General features: G+C 37.9%; 1 protein-coding gene across 1 annotated transcript in view; it reads right to left on the bottom strand.

The window, feature by feature from the left end:
• THADA (THADA armadillo repeat containing) overlaps positions 1-18,551 on the bottom strand; it is a 162,629-nt gene that overhangs the window by 121,836 nt on the left and 22,242 nt on the right. Inside the window, exons 21-25 of the mRNA XM_074166315.1 lie at positions 17,916-18,025; positions 12,068-12,200; positions 9,084-9,197; positions 7,832-7,954; positions 7,077-7,168 (exon numbers count right to left, since the gene is read on the bottom strand). Coding sequence (XP_074022416.1) covers positions 7,077-7,168; positions 7,832-7,954; positions 9,084-9,197; positions 12,068-12,200; positions 17,916-18,025 — 572 coding nt within the window. The remainder of the gene's footprint in view (positions 1-7,076; positions 7,169-7,831; positions 7,955-9,083; positions 9,198-12,067; positions 12,201-17,915; positions 18,026-18,551) is intronic.

Here is an 18,551-nt window from a genome sequence, read left to right as displayed (position 1 = left end):
CATCTCGTGAAACCTCACTGTCATTGACTCAGTATTTCAACCAAAAAGCTGCAACAGACCAAGGCTGCCAGAGAAAATCCACTAGGGAATCACTAACGAGATCCAAGATAAAGCAATCCCAACCCTTCCTTCCACAGCCTGCAGTCCAAGAGGTACAGAGTTCAGAGGCCAGTTTTGTGAATCGGCCGAACTTGTGTTTCCCTGCTGGAGCTGGCACAAGAGGCTGAGCACTCCGCTGCCCTTCCTGCAGACCCATGGCTGCAGTCAGCACCCTCTCACGCATAGCTGTACCTCACCTGGCACACAGGACTTCTGCCAGTGGTGTGTCTCCAAGTGTTCATGGGCTAGAGTCAATCCGAGTATCACCTCTAGTGTAGCTCTCCCAAGGGCTACCTGATTTTACAACACTGATGTGCCACTACAGCTTGACCACATTAGCGCCACCCAAGTTTATTTCAGCTTATCACAAAATAGCACTGGCCACTTCTCTATGGGCAACACAGACCCATCTCAGAAGTCCTATCAGAGCCCAGTACGATGCACTGCAAACGTCTAATAAAGTTGCTGTTAAGACTGACAAAACATCATTAATATAAGACAGATTTTTCAGCTGTCAAGTTAGAAATACTGGAATTGTTAGCCTGCCAGATGAGGAACGTTCAATAGGAATCATGTACCTATGGTGTATTTTAAGCTACAACTCTAGAGTGGCTTAGAAAAAAGGAGGATGATACCAGATTCATTTAATTTAGGGATAATATGAAAAGCGAGGTTTGCATTAGAACATTCAATTTGCAGTGTTTTCCTCTAACCTTTCCCAGTGTAAAATGCAATTATTTGTTTTTAAAAACCTTAGTATTCAAACAAAACCTTAATGTTAAAGAAAAAGTACATATTTATTTAGAAGAAAAAAAAAGAAATCAACTTAGTGTTTTTAAAAGTTAATTTGGTTTTATTCAGTGACCTTCAAGTGTTCACCTACTGAGAAGTGCTGAACACTCAACTTGCAATAAAAACAAAACAAGCAGAGGGCATTCGTACATGTTGACTGTCTCAGTCAACAGTGCATCTTCAAAATCTGTTCATATCTACCTAGTTTTCATCTTATAATTAGAAAGACAAGTTTCTCCTTTCCAAGTGCTTGAAGTTATTGACAGTCATCAACACTTACTGACGGCTATCAATGAAAATAAAGTCTTAAAGAAGTACTACATAGATGGCACTTAAAGTTGTTCCTTTCTTTTCAAATATATCTAAACCAACATTGAGAACATGGCAGCATTCATACTCAGTTTCCTAGAAGCATGAACATTTACTCCACAGAAAATGTGTGTTGACAACCAAGTATTTCTTTGCATATGCATTTTCCTTTCACTAGGATCTAAATACATAGGAGCTTCCCCCTCCCAAAATGCATATATATACATATATACATCGATTACTTCATGTAAAAATCACCAGGTTGCACTGTACTATTTCAGTCTTGCTTAAAAAACTGCTTTTCAGTCAAAGAGTTGAAGCTTTTCCTTCCTGGAACCTCCTCCACCAATGTGAGAAGCTAAGAGAATTCTCCCTACCTGCCATCCTTTCTTTTAACCCCAGCCTCTATCCGAGGCCACTGATCAATTCTTTGAGGACTTTGGAGCATTTATATTCCAACTCAAAAAATTCCATTTTCAGATAAGCCAGAATGATCCTTTTTTATTAGTCTAAAGACTAAAGCTTGTCCTAAGTCAAATGGCAAACTGCCTCAAAGGCAACTTCTGATCATGCTCATCCTTAGAAAAAGAAGATAAGCCAGAAATACCAGGTATTTGATGAGAAGAGTCTTGTCTAGTAGCAAGCAACAGCAGCTTTACGTTGCATTGGACTAGTGACCAAAAAGGTCTCTGACATATGTGTGTGTATAGCACTGTACTACAGACCACTGATCTGTATTCCAGTATTATATATACGCACATATAGTGCACATAGAGAGACACACATGCTTGTGAGTAAGAATTTAGGTGAAAGTATCATTTGGACAGAAAATAATTCCCCTATGATGAGAAATCTAATTAAATTTCAAAATTAATTTCAGTTAACTTTATACGTTCATGTACAGGTCTGCATTAACTATCACAATCCATATTCCGTTTTATTTTTAGAATCTCTTAATCTCAAGGCATCCTAATTTTTCACGTGATGAATACAGAGCCTACAATCAACAAGAGCAAACATTTACCTTAGATGATTTGCAATATGTAGCAACACTAACAGGAAAAAACAACCATGAAAAAAGCCACACTGATTAAGCATACCCAAGTATGTGTATGTATACCCATACCATACTATGCCCCAAGTAAAAAAAAGTGCACCGAATCAGCGAATCTACATTGTAAACTGACTGCTCAGGAAAACTGGAAATGGCTATTCAATCAAAACTCATGAGAGACAAAACTCATCAGCCTACAGAACTCACTGCTGCTCCAGTTTCTATGTCAATCAATTTGCATTAAACCAAGCATGGTACTCGGGGGTCTTCGACACGCCCCTCCGAGGGCTGCTTCCATCCAGAGCAGCCAGCAGGAGGCCATGCTGAGGGCCAGGGCCACAGCAGCCCCCTCCTCAGAGCCACTGCTTCCACGGAAGACAGGCCCCAGGGTAGCCCAAGCACTGGAGCCAGCACTCAGTGGCAGTGGGGCTGGGAGACAGGTCACAGCTGATAGCACGGTAGTAAGGCAAATTAGGATACAGACCTAGCATCCTCCAAGTATGAAGTGACTGGCTAAAATAACATAAATACCTGTACTGCACAGGGGTGGTTATTTTCTCTAAAGCACATCGTGATGTATCTATGCAGAGCACTTTCCGTAACCAAATATAAACAGGCTAATTGCAAAGACTCCTTTCCAACCCTTTCTCACTACAGTACTTTGTATTTATGTGGCTAGAACTTCATTCTAAGTCTTGTAGATTTGAATTTATCATAATGTTTTAGAAAATTACATTCCCAAATCAAGTATACAAAAACTAAACTAACCTCCACACACACATACAGGTAAATGTTAACAGGACCGGTTTTAAAGTGTCAGTTATCTGGAATTCAAAGTATCATTTACCCAAATACACACACAGGTATATACACACAGACACACATACACACACACAGCAGCACTAGAAGTTCTGATACAGTCTTTCTCAGAAAGAGAGAACCCAGAGAAAACTTTGTTGTTTCTAACTATTTTCACTAGAAAGAGAAAACTCAACCTGTAGAGTTGCACAGACCACTGTGAACAGTCTTCACACAACTTCATTCTTTTCTACTTGCAAGAGCTGCACAAAGTTGTTATTTTGAAAGTATTAATTTTCCAATCCATTATTTCTTTGCCCATGCTAAGATTAAAAAGATGCATTAATATTTAATGAAAACAGGATAAGACTGCATCTCCTGTAGAGCATGATGTAGAGTCATCCCTTCAAGTTTCCAGCGAGCCCCTAAGAGTGAAGTTTGGCATCAGCCCAGAGTTCTGCTCGAGAAATCCCTCTCCTTCACTGCCCCAGTTCTCCACTCCCCAGCTGTGCCAATACAGCTGTTGCAAACGTTGCAGATGACCCACAGCACAGTTCCACTGACAACTGAACCAGCAGGAGACACGATGTGTAGTTGGTAATTTCTTCAACCCGCGTCTCCTCAAACTGCAGACCATGTTTTCAGAGAACAGACCTTCTCCAGCATAATCTAGTAATGCCTTGCCCTCAGAGTGAGACTGATGGTTCTGGTTGACCTTCCTAATGCCCTTTCAATGATCACAAAGCTCAGCTCAACAAGCTTTCTTGCCTCTGCCCTCCAGTAGGGATGTCCACTGCAGATGTAACTTAAAATGTCTGTCAGCAGAGTTAAGCATCCCCTCATTCTTTGTCACAGAGGAGGCCCTCTTCACACAGTTGCGCTACTGCAAACACCCAAAATGACACAGGAATGTTTGGAGAGGAAAAAAATACACGACCAAACAAAACCCCCCAAAACAGAAATGAAAACAAAACCCAAACCTATCATTCTTTCACATATGCCTGGGAAAAAACCCAAATTAAATCAGGTTACTGATCAGACACAGGTTACAGTTCATTCAATCATTCAATCCAATGCTTCACAACTGATCAAGACCATCAAATAATGGACCACTACTGTGTTATCATGACATGAACATCCCGGTTGCATGGCGATTATAATGTACAAAATTAACATAAACAGGGAATGGAATATAACATCTGCAGACTGAAAGCAGCAAAATACATGACAAGCCTATAATTTTTGAATAAAGGATGCTATATATGAATTTTTAAAGGATATAAGAGGAAAAAAGGGAAACATAACATAAAGTACGTTAAAGAAACATGGCAGTGGAGTTAAGTTGCCAGCACTGTTATGACAAAGCTTTCTTCTGGAAGTCTACACAAACTCTCCACCACTTCAATTGCATCAGTTTCACAGGAACTCTTCATGAGAAAAGAATCAGAAAGTCCATCCTTTTTCAGACAGATGCCCAGAATAGCCCATCAATAAGTTAACTCCCCACTGGCACAGAAGAGGCAGTTTTAAACCCCTAATCTAAAATCAGGCAAACTGGAAACCTATGCAAGGTCCTAATGGCGGCAACAGAGAGTTGGTCTCTGTCCCCATACAGACTGCCCCTTAATGCAGGAACATCCTACAGGCAACAAAACAAGCAGCTCAAACCCACATGACTGTCCCACAAGCTCCCATAGATGCAAGTTGCTAAAATTCTAGTACTTTTGAAGTAAACTGCTATATTTAAAAAAGGGGGAAAAAAATTACTTTGCTTTAATATATGAATTCTGTTCCAGCAAAACACTAAACAAAACAAGTTTAGAGCTCCCGAAGAGAAGCGCTGCAGGGATGTGGCTGCAGGGAGCTGTGCAGCAATGGTGACACCTCGTGGTGCCAAACCACTGAAACACGCACCTCTTCCCAAACACAACCTCCCATAAACCCACCGGCGGGGTTCAAAGGAAGAAGCTTTACAAACAAAATAGTCAAACAACCTCTACATCATTCTCCTCCTAAGCCAGTATCTCCCTTAGAGACAGGAGTCAGAAACTCGAAATCAAATCTCTGCCTCTGTTTTCATACCTCCCGTCTCTCGCTGGCCTGTCTTTAGAAGTGTTTCCCCATTCCCTGTTTCATGGCATGGATGACTACGGGTGGGAAACAGTAAAACTGACTACATACAATGTTTAATGAAAAACTGCAAAATTAATAGAATAAAAAAGAAGCCATTGCAGCTTTAACATCTTTTGGTCAAAATGATTACAAAGAAATTACTGTAAACAAAAAGCTTCAGAGAAGCATGTTAACAGTGCCAGCTACATAAAAATTAACATTTTTTGTAATTAATTCAATTCAAATATAGAAAAGTTTACTTTACTTTATTCTGGTATCTCCCATCTCCAACAGATGCTCAAATGCATTACTTTCTGCAACTTCACAAACAGAAATCTCAGATTACGTATCTCATCGCACTGCATGTATTTGAAAAGTGGGTTTGCCTTCCTACTGCAGAGGTTAAGGTGAAATTTTTCTCTAGGATACAAGCTTAAAAAAGCTGAGGTACATCTCTCTTTCAGTAAGTGTTCAATATCGAAATTAAAAAAAAAAAAGAACTTTAAATGTTGTTAAGAAAACAAAGCGAGAAGGCAAGAAATGAGAAACACCTTTTATTGCTCTGCCTGGGTTTCAGGGGTTATGGGAGCGAATTCCATGTTTGGGTGAGAAGTGACTTGGGTTTACAACAAAGCAGAGATAATTTCATTTAGTAGGACAGATGCCATTTCAACTTGGTTTTGGGGGAGAGTTACTTCTAAGGCAAATCTCCCACCTGTATTAATTCCTCACATTCATACATTCATAGTAACTAATTTTTCAAGTGACAACTGAAATTAAATATTTCAAACAGCTAAAATGTCACCTATCTATCATCTAAAAGATAAAAGACTAGTATCATCCCAGGACATTTAGTTTCTCATAATATGCATGAAAATTATATTAGCTACATAGATCAACACTAAGAAACCACTATATAATGGGTAAAAAAGATGAGTAGAATTTGTAAAGGTAAATCATAACAATTGTTTTCTTTCAGAAACTGCATACCTTGTCTGTGATTTGAAAATCTATTAGGAATTTCTGAAAAGGTTACCATAATATTCATAGTGTCACCACTCTATGGCCCTGCAGACACACCCAGAAGTATTTTTTAATTAGTTTATTCTGCATCCAGGGTTATTTTTGCATCCAGGGTTATTTTCACATCCTTACTAGAGCACGAACCTCAGGTACACAGCACAGGGCATGCTTCATTTGCTGCAGAAGCTAAATGAAGGGGCTGAAGGACAAAGAAAACATGGCGGTGCTTGTACACTAACTGGAGGGCACAGAGAAACAGGAATCCTCAGGACTGGGAAGTTTTAAGAGTAAGAAGAGAATTGGTTTTATATAAGAAAGTGGAATACTAGAGGATCTGGAGCAGGACTATGGAATTCAAGGGTAGAAACCCTTGGAAGAGAAGCAGCTTCGCAAGCTGCAATTTTTGGAGCTTCGAAGAGACAAGAAAGAGGGAGAGAGTGTTCTAGACTAAGATAACTAAAGGGTAAAAAAAAAAAAAAAAAATATCTCAAATTAGTAGAGGTGAGATTACCTCCACACCTGCTCCAGAGGTAAGGAAACACACATGTGACCATTGCCTTTCACCTCCCTCTCTTTGCTACCAAGACCAACAGGGCTCTAGTTTGTGGCCACAGGAGAGACAAGGCATTTGGAAGAGCCACTGGTACCAAAACATCTCAGCAGCTTTCCCCTTCTGTGAAATTGCACATGAGTAGAAATTAACTCTCAGTGCTTAACAGCAGATATTTTTGGACTTACCGCTTATTTCTTGGCAGCGCAGTTTAAGCAAAGCTAGATGTTTTTGTAACATCGTAATTCAAATATATCCATAAAGCAAGCAAAATTTTCAAATTGTTGTTGGCTAAGGTCATGTTTAGCAAACTTAAAGTTGGCACCAAGTGAACCTTACCTGTTTTTTTTGGAATTTTCATCTTTCCCTCTTTTAACCCCAAAAATTCTCGTAATGAGAGCACTAAAAAGGAGTGTAGATGAATTTCTTACCTAAAGGAAAAAGAAAAGAACATGAACTATGTTTTAAAAATCCCTTTGAAATGTACTAATATTTTTTAAATACAACCACTAATGCACAGTCAAAGAGAAGAACAGCTGAGTGAAGGACAGAGCATGCCTGCTGTTCAGGGGTAAGCACATGGAAACAAGTCATTCATAGCATCTTTCCTCTTAATCAAGATGGCACTAATAGAAAAGTTAAGATTTTTTGGAGATTTTCACCTTTAATGTAAGGAATACATCCAGATTTCTAGTGGTTCAAAGCATTCACCCTTATCCATGGCAGATCATGAAATGTTCTACCTTTATATGCCATATGGAATACTAACCTTTATTGAAAAACAAAATAACAGTGAGAACGAAAGTAAATGCACTCCTTATAGCTAGGTGCACTGACTCAAAGTTTAACAGCCAGATATGTTTTTATCTATACGGTTATCTTTGTCACGACTTTTTGTCAGTATCAGCACTTAACACTAGAGAAAAATGAAACAAAATCAATAAACGTGACCAAAACTATGAGGTTTTTACATTAGACCATGTAACATTCCAGAAATCGCGGTACTGCCATTTATAAACATGACCAAAGCTTCACTGAACAGTGACACTCTATATCCTGTTACATTAGAGAAGCAAAATTGAGAATTAACTTACTGCCCAGACAGGTGACATAAAACCTAGAATTGCTGCTTGTATTCCATCTGCAACATAAGGCATGATGTTTTCACCTAAACGTGTGTCCCTAAACAGTGCCCGAAGGATATTTAAAGCATGAACCTGTGGGGGTAGAAGAAATGTAAGAAAAATATATATTAATTGGAAAATACCTTAAATTTAATGTGTTAATTACAGCAACAAACACGCAAAACAAAAATAATCCATATGCACATTTATACCACTTTATTTCCATATTAAATACAAGAATAACACTATTAAAAAATAGATTAAAACAGTGCAGCAGTAAAAACTGTTAAAAACAATTACAGTTTAAAAATATATTCCTCTAACAAGTACAGTCCAGGCATCGCAAGCAAAGACCAGCATTCTTTTTTCCTTAGCTTATCATGGCTGTAAAAATAACTTTCAAAGTTTAGAATCATCTTTTCCAACATTCTTGACATGCTGTAGATACTGTGAGAAAAAATAAACTACAACTCACAGGAGGACAATATTAAGCTAAAACTGACAGCCAGGCTTGCTTCGCCATATGGAGCCTTTTCTGATATTTCTGTACTCTCTGTAGGGGAAGGTGGTAATCTGTGTAGCTTCACAGACTTTGACAAGGCTACATAAATTTATACCAGCAGAAGATCTGGCAGAGCCATTAGAACATATTTCTATGTATTGTCAACAAATTATGGCTTGCACTTACAAACAGAAAGATTAAGTATGCGATAGCAACATTTGAAGATAAAGATCTTGACTTTAAAATAAAATTTTTATGCATTCCAAAGGTATATATTTAAATTTTAGAAGTTACTAAGTATGAATAAAATAACTTTCCATGTAGAATTTTACGGTGTACAATGATTTATGCAACTTATTTATTTACTCTAAATGTAAACAAATGCTTGCTTGTTAATTTCCTTGTAAAAAGGCAAGTACTCATCTATTTGTTTAGAAATATACTACACGGAGTAAACTAATCATATAAATTCAAAATGAATATGAATTTATTTGCTGTACTAGGAGAAAAACTCTATTGAATTATGCCCAATCCATTTCTTAGTACCTTATGCACTTGCAAATCCCAGTGACTTCGTAACTTCACACATGCAAACGATTTTTAAAATCTAGCTACAGATAACAAAACCAAAATATTCTTATTAAAAACTCACACAAATTTCCTTAACTGTTTGAAGTAACATAAACACTTTTTTGACACTGATGAGAGACTGTATTTTACCTGTGGAATTACACTTGATGATTCATTCAAAGGTGCAGCCAAAGATATCAGTTCTTTCATTGTCATTTTCAACAAATCTGTTTTGCTCTTCTTTGGTTCCGAAGCTAACAAAGCCTACAGAAAGTTAAAAGAAAAAAAAAAAAAAAAAGGTCAGGTGTTTCTAGGCATTTTGCTTTACTACCAGTTCTGCTCCATGTTCCTGTATTTACCATATCACAAGTCTAGCTTCTGACCAAACAGAAGGACAAAAGAGAACTTTGCAAAAAGTAAGTTTCAGTTTTAACTCTTAAATTTTGTCCAAAGCTTCTTAGCATCCAATGTTTCAGTAAGAAAACTTCGCTCAGGCGCTATCCATCTGCCAAAGAAAATTTGCTTGTATATAACAAATAATAATTTATCACACACCAAAAAAATCCTAGTAGTTATTACAGCGAAAGTATTTGCCATATTATATAGATGCTTACATTTCCTAGTATGGACTTTTTTTTAGTTTAATGGCATACATATTTAAGATGACACAGGCTAACCAAAGAATAAATCCTGGTTTGCACAACCGGATAAAACAAGCAGTACATTTTTAAAAGGCGAGAAGAGATGTATCTATTTCCAAATAGTATTTCAATGGGTAGGGCATGCAACTGAGATTAAAATACTCTAATTTAGTCCTCTAAAATTCAGAACTGGAGTTAAAACAGTCTTTCTCTGTCTAGTAGCTCTTCTTGAATTTGTCCAACTTAGTACAAACGGATAACCATAAATCACTTATTTCTAATAAAAAATTAGTATCCATTTGTGTTTTGGGGCCCAGAGTCTGTTCAGCATCAGTTCAAACAAGATATTTAATAGTACTTTACATCACATAAGAACAAGCAAATGGATCAACTGCAAGCCAAATGAAGTATAGAGGTTAGGCAGAAACCCAGAAGTAGTCACTGTCAGTTTATCAGTACTTTTAACGATGGGAGAAACAGAGAAGGAAGGGAAAAAAAGTACTCATGAAGTATAAAATAGAGGAGAATGAACTGAAGACTAAAATTTCATAGCCTAAAAATGTTAAAGCTGTAACTAATATTTTCCCACATTTTCCTCACCCACTAATTGGACTTGCACCTTTGTATTATTAGGTAATAACACTTCGATTTTAAATAGGTCATTTAAAATGCTCACAACCTTTAAAATTACATATTATCATTAAAACAGATGTGTTTTACTAAAGCAAGAATAAATGTCACAGGAAGCAGATGGCAAAGAGACCACACCGAGTCTCAATTTTATGCATTAATAAAATAAGGTTATTATAGTACTGTTAGGATATGCATTATAACTTGTATTTTTATTATCTAAATGCAGCATGCTATTTAAGGCTTAATTCATTTTACTGAGTGCTACAGGCACATTCAGAGCTGCTGCCCAAGAACACTATCACCTCTCTTTACAATAAAATTACAATCTAAAAATAGATTATTTCTGACTAATCCCAATGTTCATTTCAAACCTTCTCATTAATTGACTAGACTAACTTCGTACTCTTCCAGACCTGTCAAAGTAGAAGCATCTGACCTGTTTATCCAAACAGCGCAAGCTTTGCCATATGGACTCAGTAATGCAGGCCAACTGCAGACTACACACACGTTTTCTGCAATGGGCTACCCTTGGGTCCACCTAGTCCTTACATTAGACAGTGTAACTTCGTACATGAAAAAAATCTTTCGAACGTGTTTGGTTTTTTTCACATTCTCAGGATAAACGCTAGCTAATGCCCACTGGATTCAAACTCTGGTGCGAATGGAGAAACCAGAAGACATGAAATCACCAAATTCATTTTGTAGACAACTAACAGATATAAAAGGGGAAGACCTTTAACTGCTCAAAGTGAAAAGGAAAAATGTTTCTAAAATCAATGCTCTACTTCTGAGCTCTGCTGCCTAGCACACACATATCTAGCGAAGCCAGGAGCAGGCTGTGACTGACATAAGAGAAGTCAGACAGAAGCAGGCTGCCTCAACTTTCTCAGGGCAAACTTGGAGTGGAAAACAAGCAAGATGAATTATTCTGGCAGGGAGAGCACACTCCCAGCAGTCCCTCAGATTCTTGGAACATGCTTGAGATTATACTTTCAGCGAGTGGAGAAAGTTACAAATTGTGTAGTTAATCTTGGACTCCTGTCTTAGAGAATTGGTTGAAAATTAAAATGCTGGAGGTTAATTCAGGGGAAAGCAATAGTCATGGCCGCTTTGAGGAATGAAGGAATGGAAAGAGGTTAAGTGTAATCTGTAGGACCAACTCTGCAGTGACTGACCCCACAATGATGTGGATGAGCTGCTACGTTCACACTGCCAGCCAGAACGACAGCCGTCAGTTCTGAACTCGGCAGAAGCCAGAGGCTGGGATACGTGGAGCTGATGATAACACGGGGAGCAGGAAGACTGCGGGAGCATGGCCTCATGCTCATGGATACATGTCTTCAGTAACCCACTCATCGTTGCACTCGAGACTGTCAGTCAACACAAGTCAGTGTGACTATTACGTGATCCTGCTTTATTACTCGAGTAGACTTCCCAAGTTCTTTGTAGCATTTTCTATGCCACCATTTTACAGATCTGTGACAGTCTGTTCATAGTTCACCACCCTCCACTTAGCACGGAAGAAGCAGAGTTACATCGTTAACAGAGCTTATTTAATCTGTGAATTAGTTCATGAATTTGCCAGGATTATTACAGTGGCCACTCAGAGCCTGATCTCAGTCTTTTGAAATGATACTCGAATCTACCTCAAGCCAAAAATCTCAAGAGTAATAGAACTGCAGTGCCAAACATGCTGTAATTACATGTGGCTTCTTGGCAATCAAAGTCTGTATAAAAAAAAAAGTAAATATTCGACCAAAAAGGGTTGAAGTAAGAAAAATAAATACATAAGTGTATTCACCAGAAAGGACATGGAAAAAAAAAAAAAAATAGCTCTGAGGTAATAACACAAGTTGGTACCTGTATGTAGAATGGAATTCCCGCACTACGTCTGGTTGCACAGAGCGTAGATGAAAGATCACAGGATTTGATTTCTTCTAACACATTACTTAGCCACTGCTCCGGCATCTTGCGCAGACTCTCGCTGTTACATCTACATGAAACAAACGCACAAGAAACATCAAACAAATACACAAGAAACTAGGACAGAGTCAAAGAAAGCACTTTGTGACCTTAAGAAATATTTCTTATTATATATGAACATCTCCAAGCATGTGTGCAGATTTTTTTTTTTTAAGAAATAAGACAAATACTAAAAAAGGTACATTTTCCTAATGTTGATACAAATTATATTAACCCTATTTATTAAGTGCTACTAGAAAATGATATTTCACTGAACAGAAAAAGGATTCCGTTCTTCAGCACATTCTTTTCTGCCAAGAACTACAATCCTGTTCTGGAGAAGAAAACAAAGACATGTGCATGTCAGTCACTGTGTAGGAAGTGACACTTCACAAATTTGTATCTTTGTTGCCACACAGTAGTTGATGCGTGACCCTTACATTAACTAACATATACAATTGTATTTATAACCATGCGAAATAAAACTGAAGCCCCTCACAGTAAGTACATATGATGTAAATACCCCTGCAAACCTCAAAGCTGGAGAAGGAATGAAACACAAGACAGACTGCTCTTTTTAAAATACTACATTAGTCAAACTTTTGGTAAAGCACCTAAATTGCTCTCCTGTCATCAAATACTCCTCCTCCGCAGTTATAAAACTCAACTTTGCCTGAAAGCAAAAGACTTCCAAGGACAAAGAGAACTCAAGTCTACTTCAATTGCTGGTGCTGATTAGGTCAATGAAACGTACCGTATTCAGTGTGCAAGACCAGCTCATTAATCTTATGTCAATGTTCCAAAAGGATCATTCATTGTTACAAAAATTTCTAGTAATGGGACGTTGTTACTAAAACCTGTCACACAATTGACACATGATTCAGAGTAGAAGAAAGAATTAATCACTGCGGGCAATACAACTGCAATTATCTCAACCATGCAGGACTTGCCATACCTAAAAATACAAACTATAATTAAATTCATGATTGAATAGGGAGACCTTACAGTAAGAATACAATCAAGTTTTCTACCTAAGTGACTGAAATCAGGAATTTAAAAGAAAAGCTAAAAGGCAGCAGGTACTGATGTGGAAACCAAAATCTAATGGCAGGTCTAAAACTGCTCTCTACTTCTTTACTCTCCTCTTAATAAAGCAAGAATTTAGGTGGGCTAAAAACCTGATACTCAACAACAAGTGAGGCTTTAATCTGCAGTGAAACCCTCCTTTCCTTCTTTTACAAAATAAACAGAAAATTAGTAATGCAGAAAACAGAAGTCACAAGAAGTGCCAGAGAGGTCAGGAGAAGACACAGCAGACTTCTTACTCTTCAGTAATTCCCTTAGGATTTCCACCACAGGTTTCCTACACTGCTGCCAGGCCTTCTCCCCATTTTTTAAGGGCCACACCTCTTCAAAACAGAGGCCAGCACGCAAACCATCAGTCCAGGACACAAGAGAAACATAGATTCACAAGGGGCAAGTTACACCATACCACAGCATAAAAGGGGCAAGTCACCTCCTGCCCCAGGCCTGTGACTGAAGCAATCTAATTAATTTGGAAATTACCAGTTCTCTTTTCTTTGACTTTTCTCTTTCTGTTGCTGATAAGTATCTTAACCCCTGCATGCTTCCAGGGTGTGTTCCTTCGCTTGCTGCTTTTGGGTACACAAGGAGGATGCAATTCTAGGGTTGAGACCACACAAAACTCCTCCATGGGTCTCTGCAGCCAGACTCTACCTCATAGTTCTTTTCATCCACGTCAAAAGCAAAAGCTGCTACTTCTGGTCATGTCTGCGGCTGGTCCTACCTCCCTCGCTAAGCAGAATTTAAATGTCTTAGTTTAGTCATGCAAAGAACAGTGCTCATCTCTCTTCTGTATGTTATCTTAGTATTAAAACAAACATCCCACAAGACATTCACATCTGCTGTGGTGCAGAAGAACACAAAGTAAAGCATTAAGGAAATATTTCAAAGTTGCTACGTAGCATACTGAATATTTTATTCTTAAGTAAACTGGAGGTTTTTCCCCTTTCAGTAGTAGCAGAAAGGGGAGAAATATACTGACATCCAATAAACTTCGGACTCCCTTAAAACTGTATTGCTTTGATCTGGCCACAAGTAATTCTACCTTGTTCAGTCACCCACCAAGGCACTTTTTTTTTTTTTTTAAAAGGTGAAAGAGTTATTGCTTTAAAGTTAGAAACATTAGAGACTATTGACTTTGCAATGGAGATGACTACTCCCTTAAATTTGGCCGCTCCATCTCTTTATGGTCTGGCAAGAAGAATATTGTCTTAAGAAGCAGGTGGCCCTACACTTCAGGAATAATGAAGCTTTACAATGTAAAAATGGTGGTCTCAAGCTCAAATGTCATTTTCCAGAATGAAATAGTAATTATTTTTACCAGATCAAACAAATAGTGCTCATAATTAAAATATAACACAGTAACTGGATACACAATAACTTAAGACCTAGTACAGTAAATGTTTTCCCACAGATTTCTGTCTGTCCATCTGCCGGTTATAACAATTTCATACACGCTCAAAAACACTTTCTGTGGTCAGTATCAATAAGTACAAAAAAGCCTGGCTAAAGCTAAACCCCTCTCCATAACTCAGATGGCTGTATTTTCTCCTATCCATGAACAAAGGGTTGATCTTGAATGTCGGTGGTTTGTGGCATAAACTTCACGTGACCAGAAGCATTTTTTACATGGGTACATTCAGTGTTTCCAATAGCTGTAATCAGTCCCTATCTGGGGAAAAAGGGGTTTTCTTTCACCATTTTTCCTCTCTCAATAGATCTGTAGTATTATTCTTTTTCACATAAGTAACGTGATTCCTACTCTTTTTAAAGCTAGTCTCCATACTGCCCCTGGCACTTCTGAGACAAACAAGGAGACAAGAATCTAGCCTCAGAAACACATTACCACTCAAGGTATAAGTCACCCTAGAAAATATATACTTTTAAGAACAACTCCTATAAAACCACGAAGTCCTTCCACTTGCACCCTCCTTTTCATACTGTCTGCTCTAAATGAAGCAAAGTTTTCCAAATTACATAGGTGCATTGAGAAAGGTGCTGTTTTGAGGTTTCTCCAGCAGTAAAGCAGAACAGAGAGAACCTTGGGTGGCCTCAAAATTTCAGAGACACAATATCATTACCCCTATCTCTCGCTTTCACCAAGCAGGAAAAGAAATGGGGGGGAAAATATTAAGTTAAAAATCAACATGTCTTCAAACTGTGCAGTGCCTTAACACTGCATCTTTTACTTCATTATATAGTGTACTCCCCAACACTATAAGCAGAAGGTAAAATTACAATACAGAAGAACACAGTTTTCCCCCCCCCAGTTTATTTCTCTCCATTTTAGACTCTTTCCTTCATATCTGTGATTACACTTTTGCAGAAAAGTTAGCGACAATTCTAGTACATTTCACTAGAAAGTCCATCAATGATTTTTAAATTTTACAAGAAGTCTTCCTAGCAGACCACATGAGCCTAGGAAGGCAAAGAGTTACAGTCACTTCAGAGCAACAAAATGAGTCAGAAGCAGAGTTTACTGCAAAGGATTAGAAGGGTCTACTCCCAGTTCCCCAACAGAAATATTACAGAGGAACAGACACTGACTACGTACAGATGAATAATTTGCACTGATGCTGGATTAATCATTTGTAAAATCAAAGCAGGGCTTTTCTTTATCATTACAGCTTTCCAGAAAACTATGCAATATGGTCCTAACTTGTTGCAAATATGTCAAATTGTCTTCACCGAGTTTAATTTAAGCACCCATTTGAACATTTAAAAATATTCAAGATGCATTATTCATAAGTAAACACATTGCACTGTATGACGCAACTCTTCCCAAACTTTCCCTTTGCATTCTGCAACTTTAGTGAAGCAGAGCACTACAGCCACAGCTATGGAACACCAGGATTTTGAAATTTCCCAAAATCTTTATGTTCTACTTGATCACTCAAAAAAGCTTCACTAAATAAAATAAAAGCAAACAGGCAAACCACCATTTGAAACAGAGAAATTGTTTGGGTTTATAAGTATTACAGAAGATTCAAGTTTAAAACATGCTCAGAAGCTTCCAGGCACTTTCCCTGACCACCCCATTATTGGACCAAATGAGTATTTGTAATTGCTCAGGGCCTATGACAGGAAAATATTTTTAAAAATAGCATTGCTGCTGCTTGTTTTGTAACTGTATTGTTTTCTGAAGGTGCAGCTACAGACAATATTAAGCAGGCACGACAAAGGCAGCTTTGCACCCCCAGAAGGAATATGAACAGGGAAAAGGAAGAATGGTAACTTGCATACTTAAAGCAGACTCAGCAATTTAGATCCAAATTTCAAGACAGAGATCAAATTTCATCAGGTTCATAAGAAATCTCTGTGGAGGAAAGATTTTTCTTTCACCACTAACTCAGACAGGTCTGAATACCATTTCTCTGTCTAGAAAAAAGTTTACTCTTGGTTCTTATAAAGATTGGTATTTAAGGGTTGTATAGCTAAAAGCGAGCTCAGATGGTAAATATTCCAACGTATATAGTTTTAAGAAAACATTTGGCTATAAAAACGAAGGACCATGTTCAACTAGAGTCTTTCATAAAAGCACAGGAAAGAGATTTGGCACAGTCTTAGTGACAGATTTTTTCACTCTTAGAGGAAGAATGAATTAAAGTGTCAAGGATGCTTCTGTAGGTCTTCAGTTCAATAAAACAACATGTTTAAGCTGTACAATACCATAAGCCTTTTTCTGGGGCAGCTTTTTCCTCCACTATTTGTGGATGCAGCAGTAAATTAATACAGATTCTGGTACACATGTTTCAAGACTGTCTGTGAGCAGCTATGGAGAACGGTTTGGATTTACTTGTGGAGTGGAGCTCCCCAGCTGCAGCAGGGTAAATGGAAAGACTGCGGGACACTCCACAGACCCATGAGACAATTACGTTTGCCGAGAGACTTAACTTACCCATTTCGGAGAAGAGTCACAAAATACTCCTCATATCCCAGGAGTACTAAACCAAAAAGTCATTGGCTGTTCTGGTATCAGCCTCCTATCTCTTTCATTTTAAATACAATCAGCCTTGATATATTCACTATGTATCACAAAGAAACATTACTAATACTTGAAATGGGTAACTAAGCATGTAATGGAAATTCCAAAGCTCTTGCCCAGACCTCATGACAATCCTGCTCATTTCATTCTTCTAGGAAAGTATAAAGTTACAAGGAGAAAGAAAAAAAATAATTTAAAAGACTGCATATCATGTCTCGTGATGCACTGCCAGGTAGTCTTCCAAATGTCAGAATACACAACTCAGTGACAAGTACTAAAAGTTTCCAGGAAAACATCCTAGCTGGAACAAAAAGTCTGGCATTCATTTTCATAAAGGGCTGGGGAAAAGCAGGGGGGGGCAGGAGGGAGAACTCCACACTCCTACTTTTCCCAAGAGCTTTTGAGAGATGTTCAGTAAACTAACACGCCAGAAATGGAGAAAAATGCAGCAAGCATTAAAAGTCTGTATCGTCTTTCAATGTCTAAGAACCATCTCTAACCATCAGTATCGCAGTCCAAGTCACAGACGTCATGTAACTAATGTCAATCATGCCTACACCAAACCTGAATAAAATCCACATGAAATCACGGATCTGCTTGCACAGCCAGTTTCAGGATCAGTGCCACCGTTTGGTAAAACTATTATATTAGAAACACAGCAAGTTGAGCATCTTCTACCTGGAAAGCATTTCTGTAAGTTGCACAAAGCCAGCGTATGCCAATTCAAATGCACCCCTGTGCCTCGATTGCAGCAGGTGATGTTTAAAGTAATCCCCAATATTTTTAACCTAAAAAAGATAAAAAGAAAAAAGCTATTTGAAATTAATATATAGACAATTCATTTATATACACAAAATACTTCTGCAATTAAAAGCAGCAATCCTTCCCCTGGTTGGAAAGGCCACTGGCAAAAGCAAAAAGCAACTTGAAGTTCTACATAAAAAAAAACAGTTACTTTAAGGATAACAAATATTATACTCTATTTTTCAGGTTAAAGGGATAGTGCTACGTCCCTAAAAAAAGCCTCCAAAATAAAGGACATAAAATTAGCTATTTGTCCAAGAGGAACACACTCAGATAAGTGGGACAGAAAAAGAAGACAGACAACTCTGATTTTCAAAGGAAACAAACTTAGAATCCTTCTTGTTTCCCTTCACTCTTAAAATCCCAAAGAAAACATCTACTAAATCATAACAGAAACAAACATCTAAAAAAATATCTGAGAAAGATAAGGAATTCAAGCTTCAAGAATCGTGCCAAAGGAAAACAAATCTACCTTAGCTACTTTTAAGGTTTGAGGATTCTTCATAATTG

The sequence above is a fragment of the Numenius arquata genome, chromosome 2 (genome assembly GCF_964106895.1).
Source record: "Numenius arquata chromosome 2, bNumArq3.hap1.1, whole genome shotgun sequence".
Lineage (NCBI taxonomy): Eukaryota > Metazoa > Chordata > Aves > Charadriiformes > Scolopacidae > Numenius > Numenius arquata.
This window is presented reverse-complemented; position numbering and strand designations above follow the sequence as displayed.